Source organism: Nannobrachium achirus (genome assembly GCF_963921795.1).
Source record: "Nannobrachium achirus genome assembly, chromosome: 23".
Taxonomy (NCBI): domain Eukaryota; kingdom Metazoa; phylum Chordata; class Actinopteri; order Myctophiformes; family Myctophidae; genus Nannobrachium; species Nannobrachium achirus.
This window is the reverse complement of record NC_137830.1, coordinates 22,557,552-22,579,678: the sequence shown is the minus strand read 5'-3', so window position 1 is coordinate 22,579,678 and position 22,127 is coordinate 22,557,552. Positions and strand designations below refer to the sequence as shown.

General features: G+C 43.0%; 1 protein-coding gene across 1 annotated transcript; it reads left to right on the top strand.

Annotated features, from left to right (window-relative positions):
- Positions 1-846: 846 nt before the first annotated feature.
- Positions 847-8,858, top strand: sapcd1 (suppressor APC domain containing 1; the record flags this gene model as incomplete). Its single annotated transcript, XM_080754259.1, has 5 exons — positions 847-936; positions 5,033-5,206; positions 6,028-6,174; positions 6,947-6,949; positions 8,718-8,858. 5 exons carry the CDS (start codon positions 847-849, stop codon positions 8,856-8,858), a joined length of 555 nt encoding a protein of 184 aa, XP_080610385.1.
- Between the last annotated feature and the right edge of the window lie 13,269 nt (positions 8,859-22,127).

The window sequence follows — 22,127 nt, the reverse complement described above, 5'->3', positions numbered from 1 at the left end:
TCCCTCATCAAGAACAGAACATAGTGGCATAAAGTGTCTAAGTAAGTATTGTACTCAATGTTGAGGTACTTTGACTTTACTTGAGTAGGCTATTTCCATTTCACAAGACTCCACTACAATAATTTGGCAGCTTTTACTTTGTAGATTTAGATTATTATTATTGCAAAACTTATAGCCTACTGTATTAATCACTTATCTCTGTTTTAAACTTAGGCTATTGTCACACGACGCGTTTCGAGCTTGTCGACCTGCTATTTTTGCTTTGAATCCTGAAAGGTAACAGTTCTAGACGTAGGAGGTTTCCACCTGACAGAGACCATGTAGAAATCGTTGCCGTCAGGCACGAACCTCGTATCTCCATCACTTCAACTTCAAATTGTTGCCCTACTACCGTTTAATTGTTATTATTTCAAGTTAGGCCTAATTAAAAAATAAGAGGAATGGTATTGGACACACAGGGTTTTTCCACCCGACCAGCGAAGGAAATGTCGATTAAAAACAACAGCCTCATGACGGTGACATGTGGAATTTTTCATTAGCTCGCCCTGGGGGCACCAGGGTGCTTGTGTCTGTTCCCTTAACCATCCTGCTGCTGCCGCCCTGTTATTCCACTCTCTCTCTCTCTCTCTCTCTCTCTCTCTCTTTCTCCCTCTCCAGTGTTATTCAGTCAGTCAGCTGTGTCCCGTGGTGTTGTTTCTGCTTTGTGTTGCGCTGCGTTGTGCTGTTTGTTGTTGCAGACAGCTGTATGTTTGTATGTATGTATGTATGTATGCATATAGGGGCCAGTAGTAGTGGTGCTGGTCTAGCTGAGTGACAGTGGTACGGTGTCTCCTCCCACCCACCACCATGGCCTCGTCATGTCCCTCCTACACTGTGGTCATCATCCCACTCAGGACCAGCCTCTACAGCCTGGACGCCCTGCGCTTCTACCTGTGGGTAAGGACTAGAGCAGGGGGTCTTCAATGTTTTCAGGCCAAGGACCCCTTAGCTGAGAGAGAGATAAAGCAGGGACCCCCTCTACATATTGTATAAAATGTTGTTGCAGATTTTCATCGACTTGTTTGACAGCACTGCCATCAGTTGGATTTGTGTTAATGTGTTTTTCAGACATGTAATCGCTTAAATCGTTGATCGTTTACTTGGTAAACTTGACCTTTCACTCGATACTTGGTCTGCATTTTTTTTTACCTCTACACCAAAGTTATTTGCCAAAAATAGCTGATCTACAAGCTCTCAGTGCCTCGCACTGCGAGGCGTTGAGAGCTTGTATATCTGCTATTTTTGGCTAAAGTTTTCCTCGGAATAGGGATGCGAGGGTTCAAGTTGTTCATTTAAAAGAATGATCCTATCACACAAAGATTTGGCGGCCCCCCTGTAGTAACTCTGAGGACCCCCTAGGGGTCCCGGACCCCCTGTTGAAGACCCCTGGACTAGAGAGTTGGGTTTACAAATATGAATTGAAGCAGGTTGGAGTCAGAGTTAGGATTAGGCATCTAGAGGTTATGTTTAAGGGGTTAGAGATGGAGTTATGCCTGCTGTACTTATTGTAGTATTTATTACTGGCTTGCACCGAAAACAGCTGATCTGAGCTTGTAGATTTGCCATTTTACGGCTTTTAATGTTAGTGTATCTATAGTAGGTGTGTGTCTATAATTATTTTTCCACTGGAATACCATAACACAATAGATTCTTTTTTTAATAATCATAAATTGACATACCTGTAGGCATTGGAGTGTCATTCTCACATTGTCCTATGGCTAATGATGGATGGACTACATGTGCCGTGTGTGTAATATTGCATTAATATAGCAAAAGTATCACAATATTCAATATGATCGGTACTAGCCTAGTACACGCTATTCACGATGTATCAAATATCGGCCCAAGCCTAGTGTTTGTGTTTGTTTACTACACACATGCATTAGTTCAGGAGTGTCATCAACTAGCTTAATGTACCGGTACATGGCACGGAGGTAGGGAGCAACCTTTGCTTCAATACTGAGTGCAGTATGAAATGACTGTAGTGTGTCAAGCGTACAGTACAGGCTTGTCTAACAGCAGTAGGCTAAATACTTGACTGGTGATGTAATTATTTGTCTCTATCATTGCCTTAAGGCCCGAGCAGACGTCAGTGTTTTGCTATTTGCTTTATGTCCACCTGTATGACAGGTTCAAAATGCACATTTAATGTAAGAAACAACCTTGTTTGAGACTCCTACGTTACAAAAAAAACACATCACATGTGCTGCATGGAAACGGACAACATCCTGGACCTTACACAAGTAAAAGGCTGAAACCGGAATGGAGAGACGTGATCAGTGTTACTTTTTAATGCCTCCACTCCAAGTACAGATCTAGGGTCAGATTTCCTGACTTCATTTTTGAAAAACCAAACCAGATCCCGAATAAGCAGCCAGGGAATTTAGTACATTGTCCCACTTTTTTGTGATAAGGCAAAATTATCGTACATTTGGGAATTATTTGAATTATTGATCATACATCGGATCATACATCGTACAGAGAGTAAAATTATCGTACAAATATACAATATCGTATAAATATATATATTTCTTTATTTTCTTATTTTTAACCTTGTCCCTAAAGCTGAAAATAGCAGATCTAAAAGCTCACAACGCATCGACTTGCAATGTGTCGTCAGCATGTAGATCAGCTATTTTCTGGGCGAAACATCACAGAGCTCAATCATCTGTCTGCCTGATCTTATTCCTATAACCCCAACCTGAGTATATCCCCGACTTTTACTACAAAACGACCTCTCTTCTGAGGACCAGGACAATATTATCCTCACAATGTGATTTCAAATATTTGTGGGACATTTGTCCCTCACAAGTAATAGTTGATCACACACACGCACGCGCGCGCACACACACACACACACACACACACACACACACACACACACACACACACACACACACACACACACACACACACACACACACACACACACACACACACACACACAGGGGTGAAAAATCTCCCACCTGCCTGTTACGGCATGGCAGAGATAGAGATGACAATAGAGAGGTGGTTGACCTCTGCCCCGGTTCACACAATGCTGTGGTGGCTTTGTATTGAGTGATGCTTTACACAGTAGCCTCCTGTCAGCCTTCACTCATTATGGACGTTTACACACGAACAGGGGCGTCGCACCAAATTCTGGGCCCTGGGTACTTTAACTATTGAAAAATAGCAGATATACAAGCTCACAGCGCGGCACCGAGTGTCGCGCTGCGAGCTTGTAGAACTGCTATTTTTTTGAAAAATCAAGAGCATTTGTGCAAGTCTTTGAATATTTCAAATCCCTCGAAGGTTTTTTTTTTTTAAACCCATGTTTCTATGTCAGTGGTGCTCAAACCTTTTCATGTGAAGGACCCCCAAAATGATATGTATTTGGCCACGGACCCCCATCTCAAAATATTTAGTTCCAGGGACCACCCAGAAGCAAAATTTGAGTTAAATACATATATTTTCAAAGATTTGCACACATTTTCAAGACTTCAAAAACAGCAGATCTACAAGCTCACAGCCATAACTTGCTTTCATCCACTCAATGTGATATCAATCAGTCCAACTTCAATCAGTCCAACTTCATACAGAAAACTTATTTTCATAATGTTGCAAAAGTATCTAATTTACAAACTAGATTGTAGATCATCGTGTGTAGTCTGCAAGGGGCACCAGTCGTTGGTGGACAAAACACTGATGCTAAAAACTGGATGCTTTTTTGGGAGGCATTTCTGCCTTGAGAGTACAGTTGACAGACAGGAAACAATGAAAGAGAGACATGTAGCAAAGGTCGCCTGGCTCGGGAATCAAACCCGCGACTGGCTGTCAGGCTGCATTAGAGCCTATATGTGGCATGCACCTTAAACACTACTAGTAGGGGTTTCATCGACAAGCTTATCACATGTCGATCTGCTGACTTTCCTGCCTAACCTTCCCCATAATACAGATGCTGGGGTTTAAGTGGTTAGTTCAGACACATGTGTTATTTGGTATTTGGTAATAATGAATACCAGTCACCCCAACGACACATTCCCTCATGTAGAGCCCTGCTCCTCACAGCTTCCCGTCAAACTCCCTGTGGACTGAAGTCCGTATTAATAGCTGATGCTGTTAACAGTTGAAGTGCAAAGTACAAAAACACAGACTAGATCCAGTGTTTTCACCTACATCGACGGTATTGGCAATTATGCAATGTCGATGTGTCCTGATGTTTGACCACTGTTTTTCCTGATTGAATACTTGTAAACAGCACTTACAGGTACAGAGTATATTAAAGCTAAAAGGATAACTCATAAAAAAGCTAAAAGGATAACACAAAAAAGTCCTCTGACTATGTTGTCTAAACCTAAAAAAAACTAAAACAAAAATGTAATTATCCTCTATCCCCATCCGAAAAATGTTTTGGTGCCCAGGGATCCCCGTACCAGATTTGCGTCTGAAAATAGCTCACAAGCTCACAGTGCGTTGGATCGCAGCGTGTTGTGAGCTTGTAGATCGGCGACTTTAAATGTTCAAATAGCGTAACAGGGTAGAAGACACCACTGGGGTCACCCCTCGTCCCCAGCTCTTTAATGAACAGAAAATGCATTTTTAAGGGCACTTGAAGAAGGTGCCCTTCTTTGACAGCAATGACAAGGTTGAACCCATGTCTCCAGCTGGGCTTTCTGTGGACACTTGCTTTTGCAATGTAAACGTATGTTTTCTCATACTAATAAAGCTCCTTTGAATTGAATTGAATTGAAATTGTATCGTCTCTGTCGGGTGGAATCCTCATTATGTCCAAAACTCTTACTTTTCAGGATTCAAATGCAAAAATAGCAGATCTACAAGCTTGCGGATCTGCTACTTTTGATGCTTTCGTGTGACGCTGAGAGAGAGTGTGACGCTGAGAGAGAAAAACAATATTGAGATAAGAGTTGTCTGTCCGACAGCAACATTATCTCGTATGAGAGCCTCTCAGCTTAGTATCTGATTCTGAGGAACCCATACTGCTTTGTTTCAGATGAAGCGTCTGAAGGACCTGGAGCTGGAAAAGGACTGTCTGTGGTGTGGTGTGGAGGTTCTGGAGCAGGCCCGTCTGTGGTACCGCAGACGGCTGGAGGAGAACCGGACCCAGCAGGCCGGTCTGGACACCCAGCAGCAGGGCTTCGCTGGCGGATCTGAAGGGGCCCTGGAGGTACGATATGGCAGTGAAATGCAAAATTATTCAAACACTTTCAAGATTTTTCAAAAATAGGTTGTAGATCTGTTATATTTGAATAGCCAACGTATACAATGGTAAATGTTAAATGTGCATTTATATAGCGCTTTACTCCAAATCGCTTTACATAGATTGTGCATTACATTCACCCATTCACAGCACACATACACCTATACGGTTCTCCATCCGGCCGCTCCACCCATAGACATAGAAAGGTAGACGCCTCCTTCAGCTCTGGGGCATCTGCATCGATCGTGAGACAAGGGGGCAGCTTCCGCGTGCTTCACAGAAACAGAGGTTTGGTAGGCCATTGAACTGCAGCGGCAAATGAGGTATATAGGTTTATATAGCCTATCTGTGGCTCTACCGGCCACTCTACCCCTGAACCACTGCCGCCCCCTGGATAAATGGATAAAGTGGTTAAAATGATTTTGATGCTTAATACAATTTTTTTCGCTGGGGACCCCCTGGAACCCCACTCAAGGACCCTTGTGGGCCACTTTGAGAACCAATGCATTATGTGCTATCCTTTAGTAGCCTAAACTTTTTAGCCTGCACGCGGAAGCTGCCCTCCTGCCTCGCATAGTTTTTGGTTAGGGGAAACATTTTTGTAATGTATATTACATTTTTTGGTGGAAAAGAAAATGGGATTCTACTCGAGTTGTGAACCATAAAAATTGGTCCATGACCCAGAAATGGGTTGCTCCCCTCTGTTTGGGAAACAGTGCTTTACTACACCACTTCTCTTGAGCAGCAGATGTATATTTAACCATGTGTGTCTCCCCTCCGTCCTGCAGGCCCAGCTGAGGTCTCGCATCCAGCGGGTCAACGGCTCTCTGGGCAGCGTGATGAGCGAGCCCCAGGTCACCAGCACCAGCACTCACTCCCTGCCCGATGCTGTGGCAGACAGCGACCTCCGCTGGCACAACTCGGTACTGGCTCAGGTGAGGAAGAATAGAGGTTTATTCACATACTGGGTGACTTGACTTAATCTGGGACATAAATACGGCCCTGGCATCTTGGCCCATGACCGGCCCACCAGAACCAGCCCAAACCCTGTTAGGGCTGGTTCAGAGTGTGGGGGTCCCTGCTGCATCTCTTTCTCAACTAAGGGGTCCTTGGCCTGAAAACGTTGAAGACCCCCTGCCTTATACTCATATGCCTCATAAAGCTCCTTTCGGAACCTCTCCCTCCGCTATACAGCACCGAGATGAGGTTCCTGTTGGTCGCATGACCATATGAGATTTTTCTGGCGATAGTTAGCCACGCTTTCCCGATTCTTACCTTCACCAAACATTGCATCCAAAAAGTAAAGGTCCCATACCATACCCATACCCGTCTCTCAGATGCGTTGAAACAAATACTTTTAACTCGCTTGTTCTGTCAGCCAGTTCGATCTTTTTTTCCCAGTGAAATTTTACGGAAGCAGTAATGGGCATGTGTGACTGGCCATTAATCTGTGTTACAGAAATGTTTTGCCTGAGGCTTACACAAACGAACAGGAACCTCATCTCAGAGCTGTATAGTGGATGGAGAGGTTCCGAAAGGAGCTTCACCTCATACTGCATACAGACACTCGGTCAAGCATTGGAGCGCTGAGGCACTGCTCAAAAATATTGTAGAGCTATTTTAAAAGTGTTTGTACTTTTTGAATACCGGCCAAATTTTATCAGTGTGGTTTAACTTTCTTCTCCTTCTTGTTCTTCTTCTTGACAGGAAGTGAGTGAGAAAAACCGACAGATCGCTATTTTGGAAATAGAACGACAAAGTCTCCTTCAGCAACTTGGGGAACTACAGGGATAATGATGGACGCGCGTACACACACACACACACAAACACACACACACACACACACACACACACACACACACACACACACACACACACGTCCAGACTCCAGACAGTAATGTGCAAGCAAAAATATGCAAATTAATTTTACATTTCAGTAAATGTTGTGATATTGTTTGTTTCTCTAACCACTGTAAATAATACGCATGTAAAATAACATAATAAGTCTATGTTGGATGTACTATCAGATCATGCTATCTTTTAATCCCTGAGAAATGTTGCTGATGAGTGAAAGCCTGAAATGTGAATATTGTTGCTGTCAAGCAGAAATCTCTTATCTCCTTATTTATTTTTTGTAAATTGGCGCCCCTTACTTGTTCACACTACAGCGTCACACAAAAGCGTTTTGAGCTTGTAGATCTGCTACTTTTGCTATTTTTGAATATCATGAATCCTGAAAAGTAACAGTTTTGTATGAGGTTTCTACCCAACAGAGACGATACTTATGATCATATTTATGTTATCATCTGGATGGATAAAGTATCTTAAAATAGGCATCTTGATTTGTGTATCTGTGCACAACCCCTTTGAAGTTCCAAGGGGTCAATTAATACCGTAAGAAATGTAATTAAAAAGACCATTACTGCATCAAAATGTGAATCAATTATACTATAAAAAGTAAAAATTGGCCAAATTGTTGTCAAATATTATAGGAAAGAGGCAAAACTTGTTAAAATAGCCGATCTACAATCTGACAACAATGCCATATGTGGAACAGTGTCATAGAACTTACAGCACTGAATTTGAAATCATATTTATCTATTTAAATAGGTGGTTGCTGAGACAAGTTATACACACATTGGTTAAATGTGATGCTTTAAGAACTTCAGGCAGACAGACATAGTGATGAACAAAAATAATTACTTTTCATATGTTTTATTCTTCATATACTGTACAAGGTAACAAAAACAAATCAGTTCACCATAATTCTCTGTTTAAGTATTAGATTACAATCACCAATTTCTTAACATGATCTAATCTAATCTTATGACATACTGTAGATCACAGAGATGAATGCCATGATATTTCACTGCAGTATTACTAGTTACCACGCTTCATTTAAAAGTAATATTATGTTACAATGTTAGTGTCTGTGAAGGGGAATATAGCATATTACTTATGTCTAAATTGTCTAAATGAGTGAAATAGGTCTACATTACGAATTCAGAACTCACTTACTCAACAGACCTATAATATACTGTACCTTCTGTAAAGTATAATGACATGATAATACAAATATATTTCTTCTATTTTAAGAAAAGTCCACAGAACAAAGACAGCATGATCCTAATGTCCTGGAATTGGAGTGGCGAGTGGCGGTGATGTTGTTAAAGGTGTAGTGCGGTCGCTTAGCCACGTAGTCGTGGCCGGAGTAATGAGATGTCGGACTTATGGGCAGTCCCCGCTGTTGAGGTCTCCTGTAGTTATTGACCAGACAGCTCACTGTAGGAGTGGTGGAGGACATGAGGACATGGAGGCCTGCTGGTTCTGGAGGTCGACTCCTTCTTCTCCAACACCACCACACCACCACCATAGATAGATAGATACCTTTATTATCCCAAGGGGGAAAATCAGTCTGTCGCCCAGAGGCAGCAAAGCAGTTTAAGGTTACCACCATCTCCCGTGCAGCCCCAGCAAGGGGCCTGTGGAGGACGGGGTGGAGGAGGCGAGGGTGGACGTACAAGAGAACCATCTCCTCACCCAGGTTGGTTTCCCCAGAGAATTCCATCTAAGACTGAACGCCGGTCTGTGCCACCGCACAGGGATATCTGTACCGTGAGAATCCTTCGCCATGTAGGGGGATTTGGATGCCACCCGTGCCACCTGCAGCCACCGTTGAGTAGAGACTTGGGTGTGCACTTATTTGGATACCTGCTGTGTGAAGATTTGCGTGCTTGGTATGCAGATCTGGAAGCAGATCTGGAGACTGGGCGTGCAGATTTGGACACCGGGCGCATGTCCTGCTTGCACCACAAAGTTGTGCCCTTGTTGCGCCATGAAGTCGTGCCCACTGTTGTTGTTGGGTCCTCCTTGCAGAATTATGTTGTGGCTTTGTGGCACGGTGTTGTGTCGCTGCTGTTGTTGCGGCATCAGCTTTCTCAGTTTGGGGCCTTGCAGTGCAGTGTTGGGTCCTTGCACAGCAGTGTTGGGTCCTTGCACTGCAGTGTTGGGTCCTTGCACTGCAGTGTTGGTGCCTTGCACTGCAGCATTGGGTTGTTGGCCTTGCACTGGAATGTTGTAGTTTAGCATCACAGTTTTGTGTTCCTGCACTACAGCGTCGTAGTCTTGCAGCAGCAGCTTTCTCTTCTGTGCGTCGACAAACTTGTGCCCGCTCTCGGGGTTGATCTGCCAGTAGCCTCCTTTCCCGCCCTCGCCCTGCTCCTTGCAGACCTTCACAAAGCAGTCGTTCACCGACAAGGTGTGACGCACGGAGCTCTGCCAGGTGGTGCTATTGGAGTCTCTGAGTCTGTAATAAGGGAAGTTGTCCGCCATCCACTTGTAGATGTTGGAGAGAGTCATCCTGGACTGTTTGTCGTCCCTTATGGCCCTGTAGATGAGAGAGGCGTAGGAATAAGGAGGTCTGATGGAGGCATCGGGGTGTAGAGGCATTGTGGTGGCTGCTGGCTCCCCAGCCAGAGGGCGGTGTAGAGGCATTGTGGTGGCTGCTGGCTCCCCAGCCAGAGGGCGGTGTAGAGGCATTGTGGTGGCTGCTGGCTCCCCAGCCAGAGGGCGGTGTAGAGGCATTGTGGTGGCTGCTGGCTCCCCAGCCAGAGGGCGGTGTAGAGGCATTGTGGTGAAAGCTGTGTCACCAACCAGCAGACTCCTCTCCGGGTGCGCACTGGGAACAGAGTATTTCCTCAACCAGTTGAGATTTGTTAGGCTGTCATCTATACTGCTGTGAACTCTGTCAGTTGTTCTAACATCATGGTCCTCATCTGGGTAACCAGGCGGACATTTCTCCTCCTTAATCGTGGTTTCCTGGTCCTCATCTGGGTAACCAGGCAGACATTTCTCCTCCTTAATCGTGGTTTCCTGGTCCTCATCTGGGTAACCAGGCAGACATTTCTCCTCCTTAATAGTGGTTTCCATGTGCAGCATTCTTCTGAATAAATCAGCAACAAAGGTTTTAGCTAAAACTGTAAATAATTGGTATACAGTTTATAAAGATGTGTCCTCTCCTTTGGTCCTCTTTGGAGAGTCTGAGGGATGTTATGGGAGTAAATTCAGTAGTCAGGTCTGTGTCTCTGCGTGTAGGTCCACACACTGTCTGGCTCCTGTTGACTAGTCTCTCCTTTATAAACAGCGGCGCCACGTCACAGCAACTCTTACTCACGTGACCCGCGCGGCTGCTGTTTGTTGATATCAACCATATCAACCTATCAACATACGGTACGCAGAGGTTGCCATGGTTACCCAGCGCGGGCGACACGCCTCTTCAATTCAAACCCAGACCCCTAGAGAGAGAGAGTTATGACACTTACGTCGACTCCCATTGTACGCGTGGAAAGCCTATTTACTCTACTATGGTGGAATAGCTTAGCCTAGCTAACTGGAGCCTGTTCTCATTCTTAGCGAGCCTTTGCTGCTCTTCAGCCCCATCCGCCCCCATTATAACCGAGGCATTTTCACTCGCTGGTAAGTAGACTAAATCACGTCTTTCCCCCCTTTTAATAATGTTGTCTACGAGACTATCGCTCGCTAAGAATGAGAACAGGCTCCATGCGAAGCCACTTCCGGTCGGCGGCGAGATCAAAGCGTGTCGCCACTCTGTTTACACTGCTTTACACGTCACTACTACGCTGCATGGGACTATTTGCGGCTATTTAATTAACCTACTTTATATGTTTAGTACTCTGTTTCAAGTAAAAGTCCGGAATTCAAAATTAACTTGAGTAAATGAAGTAAGTATATTGCCATGGCATCAAAATGTACTTAAAGTACAAAAGTAAAAGTAGGCCTACTTAATTAGAATGGCCCATTTCAAAATTTCAAATGTATTGTGAGCTACTATCGGCCGAAATGTTTAATGATTGTGTATAATCCTATATACATTATAATTTATAGAATATTAATCATCCTACTGTCCTAGCCCTGAAACATGATACCCGTGATATGACACGACCGTCATGCAGCCACCTAAACCTTACATGTCGCGAGGTACTGAAAGTGCCACGGCAGGCAAAACAAACGTTCAAATGTAAAACATAAAGTGCTTGCCCAAGGTTCATTTGTATCAGAATTGATGCCGTTTAACCAGAATTACATGGTGCTCATGTGTTGTTTAATAAGGAGCATTTTTATCCGATCGTGTTCTGTTTTACCGGACCGGTTTTTTCAAGGCCACGCCCACATCTCTGTCCATAACGCCAGGAAGGAAAAACAGAAAGCGATGGGATAAAAATGCTTCTTATTAAACAATACGGAAGGGGCATGTAATTCTGGTTGAACGGCATCAATTCTGACACAAATGAAACTTGGGTAAGCTAAGCACTTTATTTTTAAAATATGTTTGTTTTTTTGTTTTGGCTGCCGTGGCACTATCAGCGTACCTCGCGACATGCAAGGTTGAGGTGGCTGCATGACGGGTCGTGCCCATGGTCGTGCCATATGCCACGGGCGTCATGTTTCAGGGCTAGGATAACGATAATCCTTAAATTATAATGTAGGCCTATAGGGGCAGAGCTGAAGTGGTAGCCTACGTTTTGTAATAGGCTATAGTCACAATCTACAAAGTAACTAGTAGCAAGTTTTCAATTGCAGTGGAGTAAAAGCTGAAAGTAGCCCTACAATATGAATTTATTAGAAGTTTGCATAGGAAAAGGTACAGTTTCATGACGGTACAGTTCACAGGTATAAGGTCAACTAAAAGGAGATCCTAGAAAAGACTAAGCTTATTTTCATAGGAAATAAGGAAACCATTGAAGTATCTCATATAACATTGAATGACAGAGGATAGAACACATTAAGGATGTCCATAATTACAACACCAGAGGCAGTGCCACAGATCACGTTCAACCCAGAGTCAACTCAAAGAAAGGGTCGAACTCGTTCTTCTGCTATACCACAAAAATGTGGAATGCCTTACCGAAGGCCATAAAGGAGTGTGGATCACTAGCATCCTTTAAAATTGCCCTGAAAAACCACTTACAGGCAGCAGCCGTTCGCAACTGGTAAAAAACCTAGCCCAACCCTACCCTCCCTGCCCCTTTCTTGTATATACTTGTATACTTGTATATTCCTTGTATATACTTACTGTTTGTTTAGATTTACTGTATATTCCTTGTATATACTTACTGTTTGTTTAGATTTACTGTTTTCTTTTCTTTTTTTCCCCCTTTTTCTTTACATATCTACTGCATAGTACTGTGTTCTATTTGTCTGTCATTCAATGTTATATGAGATACTTAAATGGTTTCCTGTTGAAATAAGCTTAGTCTTTTCATGGATCTCCTTTTAGTAGACCTTGTACCAGTGAACTGTACCGTCATGAATCTGTACATTTTCCTATGCAAACTTCTAATAAAGCCTTCAATCAATCAATCAAACATTACTATGCAGTAGATATAGTCAGGAAAATAAAATAAAAAAACAGACTACATTAGGTAAATACAAAGAAGGGGAGGGTAGGGCTGGGCTATGTTTGTTTTACCTGTTGCGAACAGTAAGTGCCTGTAAAGCCCCTTTTCGACTGAAGTTTTAGCACCACACCACACCACACTACACCACACCACACCGCACCACATAAAAATATCTACATTTTCCTTTACACAAAAGTACCCCTATCGGTAAGAAACAAATTGACCCTTTTAACTGTGATTATAATACATAATACATTTGTATTACAACTATCCTAATTATAATGCACTATAATGGATTATAACTGTGATTATAATACATTATAAAGTATTAATGTATTACTATGATACTTATAATATACTATAATAGATTATAATAGTGGTTATAACACAATAGAATCTATTATCATGTATTACAACTATATCCTGGTGGTCTAAATGAAAAGCCAGTGAGTGATTAGTCAATATGATGTGTTTGGCCCTGTGTGGCCTAGCTCAGACCTACTCTAGAGTGGATACTTTTTAGTACCCCGTTTAGTACCACTTTCACACCACTCTACCCAGGACCTTGTAGTGGAAAACCTCACACAAGTGGGCAGTGTGGTGTGGAGTGGTGTGGAGTTGGGCCAGTGGAAAAGGGGCTTAAGTGGTTTTTCATTGCGATTTATGGAGTGGAGTAGAAGAATTGGAAATTGGAAATACTCAAGTAAACTAGACCAGGTCAACCTGGTTGTGCCAGACCCCCTGTCTGTCATCATCATTTATGACATCATGCCTTTTGTAGGCATGTCATCATCATGTCATCATCATATATACCCTTTATATAGAAAACCCGGACAGACATTTGCTTATGTAGGCCTACCCATTTCATGGGTCTGGCAACTAGTAAAGTAGCCTACAAATAGGCCTACCTAAAAAGTAAAACAAAAATACTTAAAGGAGGACTTCACCACTTTTCAACCTGTCTTCATAGGTCCTCAACAATGTTCATGATAAAATAGCAATTTTTTTCCCTACTCAGTCTGGGTCTCATAGGAGAGCTGTGGGCGGGTCAAATCCATCCACCAGTGACGTCATCAATGGGGAATCCAAGCTAATAGAAACTGCAGGCTTTCTAGTCCTGAAAAGTTACAATGTTAAAGTGGAAGAAGACATTGTTCTCAGGATAATATAAATCTAAATATATATATATATATTTTTTATATTGTTTAAAAAAAATCTGTCAAACGATATGTCACTGGCGGATGTGACATGTACTGTGTCTCCACAGTAAGCTGAACTCATTAAAGTTTGAACGGTGTTTCTAGGTGTAAGTAGACTATGTAGGAGTAGATAGGTACCAAAGTTTTACTGACTGACTGACTGACTGACTGACTGACTGATAGATAAATAATGAGGATAATAACATATACGTGTGCTCGCTTTCAGCGAGCCCTCAAAAATATTGTGATATTTAATTTATTTTAATTCATATATTCATTATAAATTGTCAATACAATCTTGGTGTTTTGCCAATTATTGTGGGTCTAACGTCACGTGCAATATCCTCCTCATGGTCCATGCGTGGGGCCAAGCCCACAGGTTGGGAACATGGTTTGGAATCACTGGCTTAGTTTACTACATAATAACCAGTACTAGTAACCACCAGAGGGGGGCAGTGTGGACTTAATTTGAGATAAGGCACAAGTGTATCAGAGATAGAGAGAAAGGCTATAGTTATTTCAGTTTTTACATCGTCTTGGGCCGGTGGAAACCTCCTATGTCCAAAACTGTTAGGCTACTTTTCTAATTCAAAAACATCAAAGCAGAACGCCAATCTCAAGGTCTGTTACTTTTTGAGAACCATTGTGTTAAACCCAGTGGTGTCACTGTGCCTGAAAGGTGCTCTGCATTTCGTCTCTGTCCAGACATGAAACCTCATATGTTCAAAACTGCTACTTTGCTTGTATATCTACTACGTTAGATGCTTTGTTGTGACGCTGTAGTATAGGATCAAGTAGGGTGTTAATTTACAAAAAGATTCTGCCCAACAGCAACAATGTTGGTGTATTACAATGAATAAATGGTGCATTTATAGGGCCTTTATCCATGGCGCTTTACAGAGATTGTGAATACATTCCCCCATTCACACACACATTCATACACTGATAGCTGAGGAAACCATGCAGTCACCAACCTGCTCACTGGGAATTCAGGGTGCTCAAGGACTCTTCGACACTAAGGCCCCATTTACACTGGCAGCCAAAACCAGCCTGAATCAGGAATAAATGGTCACATGGAACAAATCAGATTCCAATCTGGATGTGACACAGATCTGATTGAGGCTGGTTGTGGCTGCCAGTGTAAATGGGGCATTATACTCTCTGGGGGAGCCCGGGCTCGAACTTGGAACTCTCTGGTGTTCTAAGACGGCAACTCTATCCCTGACCCTGAGCCACTGCCGCCCCAGATGTAGATGTTCTACTGTGTGTGCATGTGCAACCTGGTCAGTGGCATATACGCGAACGCTCACCCCAAAACAAAGTCGCCTCGAGCCGAGCGTCTATCCGGCGGAACGGTAGAATGGTCTCTGCCTGGTAAACATGCCTAAACGGTAAAATCTAACCTTATTCCTTTTGTAAAATGGTCTCAACCCCTAAACGTATATGGTCATTCTCACGAAAACGTGGTTTCAAATATTTCAAGCATGACATATTTAAAAGACTTTTATCAAACTTTTAGGCACCTCTGCGTGGTCCAAGTAGTCTAGTAGGGAGAAAATACACTCAGGTTGGACAAAATTGTATTATTTAGTTTTTCAACTGATTCTGTTAGGAAATTAGGTCTACTTGCCAGGATAAAAAATCTACCATGATCTGCTCACTGCAAATACCCACAGTGGCCAAATCAAGTTGGGCTCCCATCGACTTTCTATACAGGAGGAAAATACCCAGAAATACCTCAGCTTTAAGTAGGATGTGAGGGGTCTAACTAGGGGTTTGTCATAATGCTGAATCCATTGCAAGCATTTGTTTTGCACAAAAAAAATCCTTGGGCTAAAAATGGCCCCGAAAATGATGGTTTAGTGATGAAAATGATGAGTCATCAAAAAAATCATCTTTTGTTGGCGTTTTCTGGGGCCAATTAATGTTTTTTGTGCAAAACAAATGCTTGCAATGGATTCAGCATCATGACAAACCCCTAGTTAGAACCCTCACATCCTACTTAAAGCAGATATTTTTTCTGGGTATTTTCCTCCTGTATAGAAAGTCGATGGGAGCCCAACTTGATTTGGCCATTGTGGGCATTTGCAGTGAGCAGATCATGGTAGATTTTTTATCCTGGCTAGTAGACCTAATTTCCTAACAGAATCAGTTGAAAAACTAAAGGCCTCTCCATACTTCGACCGAAATGTTTGGTGAGTTGTATTTTCCGACATGCAAATTTCCGAACTCTCGTTCGGTCCAATGCTTTTCAGAAGTCCCGAGGGATATACTTTTATGGTAGAAAAGGACCTTTTGACCGAAAACGGCGGTTTCGTTCAAAGTATGGACAGGCCTTTAATAATACAATTTTGTCCAACCTCTGCCTTAATTTTATCGGACTAAGGTGAACACAGAGAAGCTGGCGCATCAGTGGAAAAGGGGCTTTTGAGTGCTTTCAGGCTGTCGTCCATACATCCATCTTCAACCGCTTATCCGGAATCAGGTCGCGGGGGTAACAGTTCCAACTTAGAATTCCAGATTTCCTTATCCCGAGCAACTTCCTCCACTCCCTCAGGGAGTATACCGAGGCATTCCCAAGCCAGTTTGGAGATATAATCCTTCCATCTGGTCGTCATATTGGTGCCTTATATTGTACACAGCTTACAGTATATTGTGAGGTCAACACATTTTTCCACTGAAGTGTGTTTTCTTCACTTCAACCTCCTCTGAACCATTTTTGAACTTTTTGGGAATTGCAATGGACCATTCTTCCCAGTGGATGGATCCAAAGTCACTGGGAAGAATTTGTCCTTGGCCTGGCACTCACTGCATTGCCCGCATAGCATGTTATTGGTGCTGCAAACACAATCCTTGGCAATATCATTACGGGATGCTGTTGTGATGATGACACCAAGCTGTTGTAGCCTCTTTATTTTCTGTGTCATGTTTTCGTGTATTTTGCAGGCACATGTTTCTCGTTGAAAAACATTTGGTCGGACGATCCAAAATGCTCGCAGTCTAAAAAGCTGAGCCTTAATGGAGAGCTTATGTTGAGGATGCTGTTGGATAAATTGTGTGTGGAGTCTCGCCATGGTGTCTGTTAATTCCCTTTTTCTGAAGATTTGTCCACCCCTGCGAATCTCCCCAGCTTTTCCATTGATGATGGTGGAAACATCATCCTGATGTAGGAATTGACTGACCAGGTTTCTCATTTGATGTCTTTTGAGGGGGGTTGTTTTTTCCTTGCCCTTTTGGTTGGTGAGGCTCTGAGCTCTCCTGGAATGTGTTTTTTTTATTTGAAGCCTCTTTGATTGATTGATTGATTGATTGATTGACTTTATTAGAAGTTTGCGTAGGAAAAGGTACAGTTTCATGACAGCACAGTTCACTGGTACAAAGAAACCTTTATGTATCTCATATAACATTGAATGACAGATGGATAGAAGAACACAGTACTATGCAGTAGATATTGTCAGAAAAGAAAAAAAAACTGTGCAAAAAATATATATGTGGCGGAGAGAGTCGCAGCCCCAGCCTGAAGCCTCAAAAGTCTAGTATCTGCCCTCATTTCATAGGGATGTCCCTTTGGAGTAATGGTTAAGATATTGGACTTTCACGCGGGAGACCCGGGTTCGAAGCCGGGTGGGGAGGTTCGGATCACCTCCGTTACATTGGTGCCGTGACCCGGATCCGGGCTTCCCCGTAGGAGGAGGTCAAAGGGGGTTGAGTGTGGCGGAGAGAGTCGCAGCCCCAGCCTGAAGCCTCAAAAGTCTAGTATCTGCCCTCATTTCATAGGGATGTCCCTTTGGGGTAATGGTTAAGATATTGGACTTTCATGTGGGAGACCCGGGTTTGAAGCCGGGTGGGGAGGTTCGGATCACCTCCGTTACATATACAATAGATATTTACAATATAAGGGTCAGGGAGAGGGTAAAGGGCTGACCATACCTCAACCAAAACTGAAGATTTCAGTCAAAAGGTCCTTTTCGACCATAAAATTATGTCCCTCGGGACTTCTGAAAAGCACCGAGTACAAGCTGCGAGCTTGTAGAAAAGTCATGAAAATGTGTGCAAATCTTTGAATATACTGTATGTATTTTTAGCAAACATTTGTAACTCAAATTTTGCTTCTGGGGGGTCCCTGGAACTAAATATTTAGAGGTGGGGGTCCGTGGCCAAATACATGTAATTGTGGGGGTCCGTCACATGAAAAGGTTTGAGCACCACTGACATAGAAACATAGTTTTTTTTTTTTTAAAACCTTAGAAGGATTTGAAAGATCCTCGGTGAGCTGATAGATCTGCTATTTTCAATAGTTAAAGTACCCAGGGCCCAGAATTTGGTGCGACACCCCTGCTGCCGAGCAGAGCCTCAGGAAGCCAGCCTCCTACTGTACTTCCGTCCCTGCATGTGGGCTCTCTCTCTGCCTCGACACGTTGCATGCTATCTCCCTGGTGGTCTGCACTGATGTTGACTCAACTGATAACCCTTATCTCACCTATACATCACCTCTCTCTCTCTCTCTCTCTCTCTCTCTCTCTCTCTCTCTCTCTCTCTCTCTCACTCACACACTGTACAAACACACTCATGTATATACAGTACACACACAAGGTGTTGCACTTTGCGGCCCTGCACGCATGCAAACAACAGAACTGTACCTCTCACACACATACTTACATCAAGTAGCTGCTGTACTTTTACGTAACTCAAGAAAGTGCACTTCCACATCAAGCAGAGTTTCATTAAAACCACCTAATTATTATGAGACAAAAAAAAAAGACTAATGTGTCTGTTTTTCTTTTATCCACTTGAATAGACCTATAGTCCAGCCAAGGACATTTTGGTGATTATATATATTTAAAAAAAGATATTCAAAAAATAATAAAACAATAAAATAATATTACTCTTTAAAACCTTGAAAAACCTTGAAAAAAGATCTTGTGAAACAAATGTCGCCATCTAATCATCAAGGACAATGATACACAGAAGAAGAAGAACTCTTGAGAGTGTAAAATGAAACCATTTGGTTTCATTTTAAATTATTGTTAAACACCTGCATTACTCAATTTACAAGAAGTCTACACAATTAGTGAGAATTTAGAATTGTTATTTTGATTGACCTGTTATCCCTCCTATGGTACCACATCAATACAGCATGAAATTGTGGACACAATCTTATCCAACAACCGATAAAGTATAATTTAATGACATCAAACGATGGTCTGCTGCTAAAATGACGAATAAATAACGTACATTGATGTGATAAAGGTTGAAAACAACTGTTATAGGCCTGTGGTAGTCAACATGATTTACTTGCTGTCAGGCAGACACCTTGTAACTCCATATTTCAAAACGTTTTGTTTTTTCATGAACATATAGTGCCCTACTTCGTCATACTAGTGTCAGTGAAAGTCAACGTGCTTTTCCTTTTCCTGAATAGTAATTAGTAACCATACCACAGCAGCGATAAGTAAAAATCAGCTAGAGAATGTAAAATAATTAGGGCTGTCAAAATGTGTGAATTCACTCGGGATGATTAATATATGGAGTCAATGCAAAAAATAATTTTAATCAATCTTTATTTCTTCTCTCCTCTGTTCCCAAGCATAACACCGCATCCCTGCATTGAGGGGGGACACTCCTGTATAAAATGGCACAGAGACCACATGCCTGCCAGGAATCCGTGCACAACCTTGATTTCAATCTGTGCGTGCACGTATACAAGGAAAAGAAAACATCCATTATGGCAGAAGCTTTCCTTTAAGTAGCTCAGTTTTCGCTATCTTCACAGAGCCACTGAACCATCAAGGCCAGGGTACCAGCACTTTGCTAATTATTGGGTCTAATTCACGCAGCACACAGCCCAAACGCCTTTTGTAAGACGGGGCGTCATGCTTGTATGGCAGTGAACACCGTTCTTCCCTTGAGGCACGGTTCGCTGGCTCTCAACCCTGCTGGTCTCTCCAGCTCCCCGTCGGGCCTGTACACAATAATAACACGTCCTTTGGTTTTTAATCTGTGGCTTTTTTTTTTTTGCTTTGAGAGAATATTGGAAAATAACGTGTCGTTTCCGTGCAGGTCGGCGGAGGCGTGAAACATAAACAAATATGGAGAGAGGATGATTTGGAGAGGAGGCACACCACAGACTTTCCTCCAGCCTAGCGGGACTGAGGGTTCCCTCATAAACTGAATTCCTCAAACAGGGCCAAAGCTGACACCATCCCCATATCCCGGGCCTCCTTAAATCTGAGCTCTGGTGTTCATGTTTATGAAGTTAAAAATGCATTGATTTACCAGAGGGGCAAGGGTTGCACAGCACCCACCATCAGGACCACTGCCCCACGCAACCTGTTTCAATTAGTCTCCAACATGAGCTCATATGTTAATGTCGTTCTCCTAGCTGGCTGCTAACAGCAGGCTCAGGTTTCCCCGCTAAGGGCACTGTCACACCGAAGTTTAATTATACCAATGTGAGGGTGGATTCTGTCAATGCTTTTCAATTGGAACGGAGCATTCTGTTGCTGTTTGCGAATTTCTGCCTAAAAAATGCCCATTCAAAAGCATTGGGGGAATCCACCCTCATACTGTAGGTAGAATTAAACTTTGGTGTGACTGTGCCCTTTTAATAAGTGCCAGGATTTAGATAGATACAGATCGATACTCTGTATCGTTTGGTATCGATTCCTCAAATAAAAATATTTTTATTTTACAATTAGAATTCAGCTTTGCTTTTATAACGGTAAATCCTTAATCCTTTTCAGATTATTCCCAAAGAACCAGAGACATACACTGAGCCTATCCACAACTGTCCAACATCCCATCGTGCATTGCGCAGTAGGCGAGCGACATTTCCGGCGTCGCAGCCGAGTGTGATCTACAAGCTCACAACGGTTGCATCTGCGACGCGACGTGAGCTTGTATGTCTGCAGTTAACCGGAAGTGTCCCGCAGATAATGCTACAGTAAAGTCTTGCGGAAACAGGTGGATAGAAGATGATTATTGCTGACTATAGTAGTAGCCTATTTCATTGATGAGGCCATCCAGGTTTCTGTCATTTTATGAATAATACAATACAAAGTTACTGGCAGGAGGCCTCTGATGTGTAGGGAAATTCCAAATCTCAGAGGAACTTCATGAACAACACTGGAAGACTTCATAGAATATGCAAGCAGTGTGGTGTTTAACAAGTGATATGGACAACTGAACAGTTAAAAGGATGCAGCTGTGTGGCGCGCTTTATTGTTGCAACAATGCTGTCAGGTGTAGAAAAAGGTGTAAGATGACATGTCATGATCAATTTGAGCCAAGAAGATATCATTTTTACCCCATACAAATGGCAGCACATATTTAAAAATATTAGCTTGTAGTTCTGATATATTTTAAATATATACAAGAGGAAACAACAGACTTAAAAAAATAGTCAGTGTAGATCTGTCAATGTACACACACATACACAGAGACTAGCTGCAGTGCCCTGTCAATCAGTGAGCGCACGGCTGCAGTGAGACCTGGGCATACATTAAAACATACACCAGTAAGACTCCCTAATCGGTCGCTTATCTCCACAAATAGGGCAAAAAGTAGTTTTTCCAAAATCTTCCTGATCCATGTTGATGACATGAGTGTAGACATACTGTGTAGTGATTTCCGTGATTTTAGGGCAAAATCTGTAGGAGCAGTGTCGAAAAATGTGTTTTTAAAAATCGGCCTGAAGGTGGCGCTATATGGGACAGATGCATGTTGATGGGATGAGTGTAGACATAGTGTGTAGCGATTTGCGTGATTTTAGGGCCAAAACTGTAGGAGCAGTGTCCAAAAATGTGTTTTAAAAATCGGCCTGAAGGTGGCGCTAGAAGAGGGCAATGTGAGAAATGAGGGGTGGGGTCTTCGCGTTGCCTTGGCGGACGAATAGGTACCGGCCCCGGCTCTCCCGGACGCTCCTAGCCCGAGTTACGGCATTTTATGTGAGCTGCAGTGGAGGGGGTCCTCCACTGGGGGCGCCACCACTTTTGCATCCGTTCTGGAGCACCAGGAGTGGGTGGTCCCCAGGAATTCCCCGTGAGCAGCCCCGTTGGGGTGGTCATTTGGTCATTTTTGCACATTTGGTCATTTTTTACACCTGGGGGTCCCCCAGGGACAGCTCCGGGGGTCCTTGGAGGTTGTAGTTTGGCAGGTAAGGAGTGTGTGTGCAAAATGTGGCATGGATGGGGGCAACGGTTGTGGAGATATGAGCAGGGCAAAAGTGTGACGTGTGAGTCACGGACGGACATTTCTTTACACCTGGGGGTC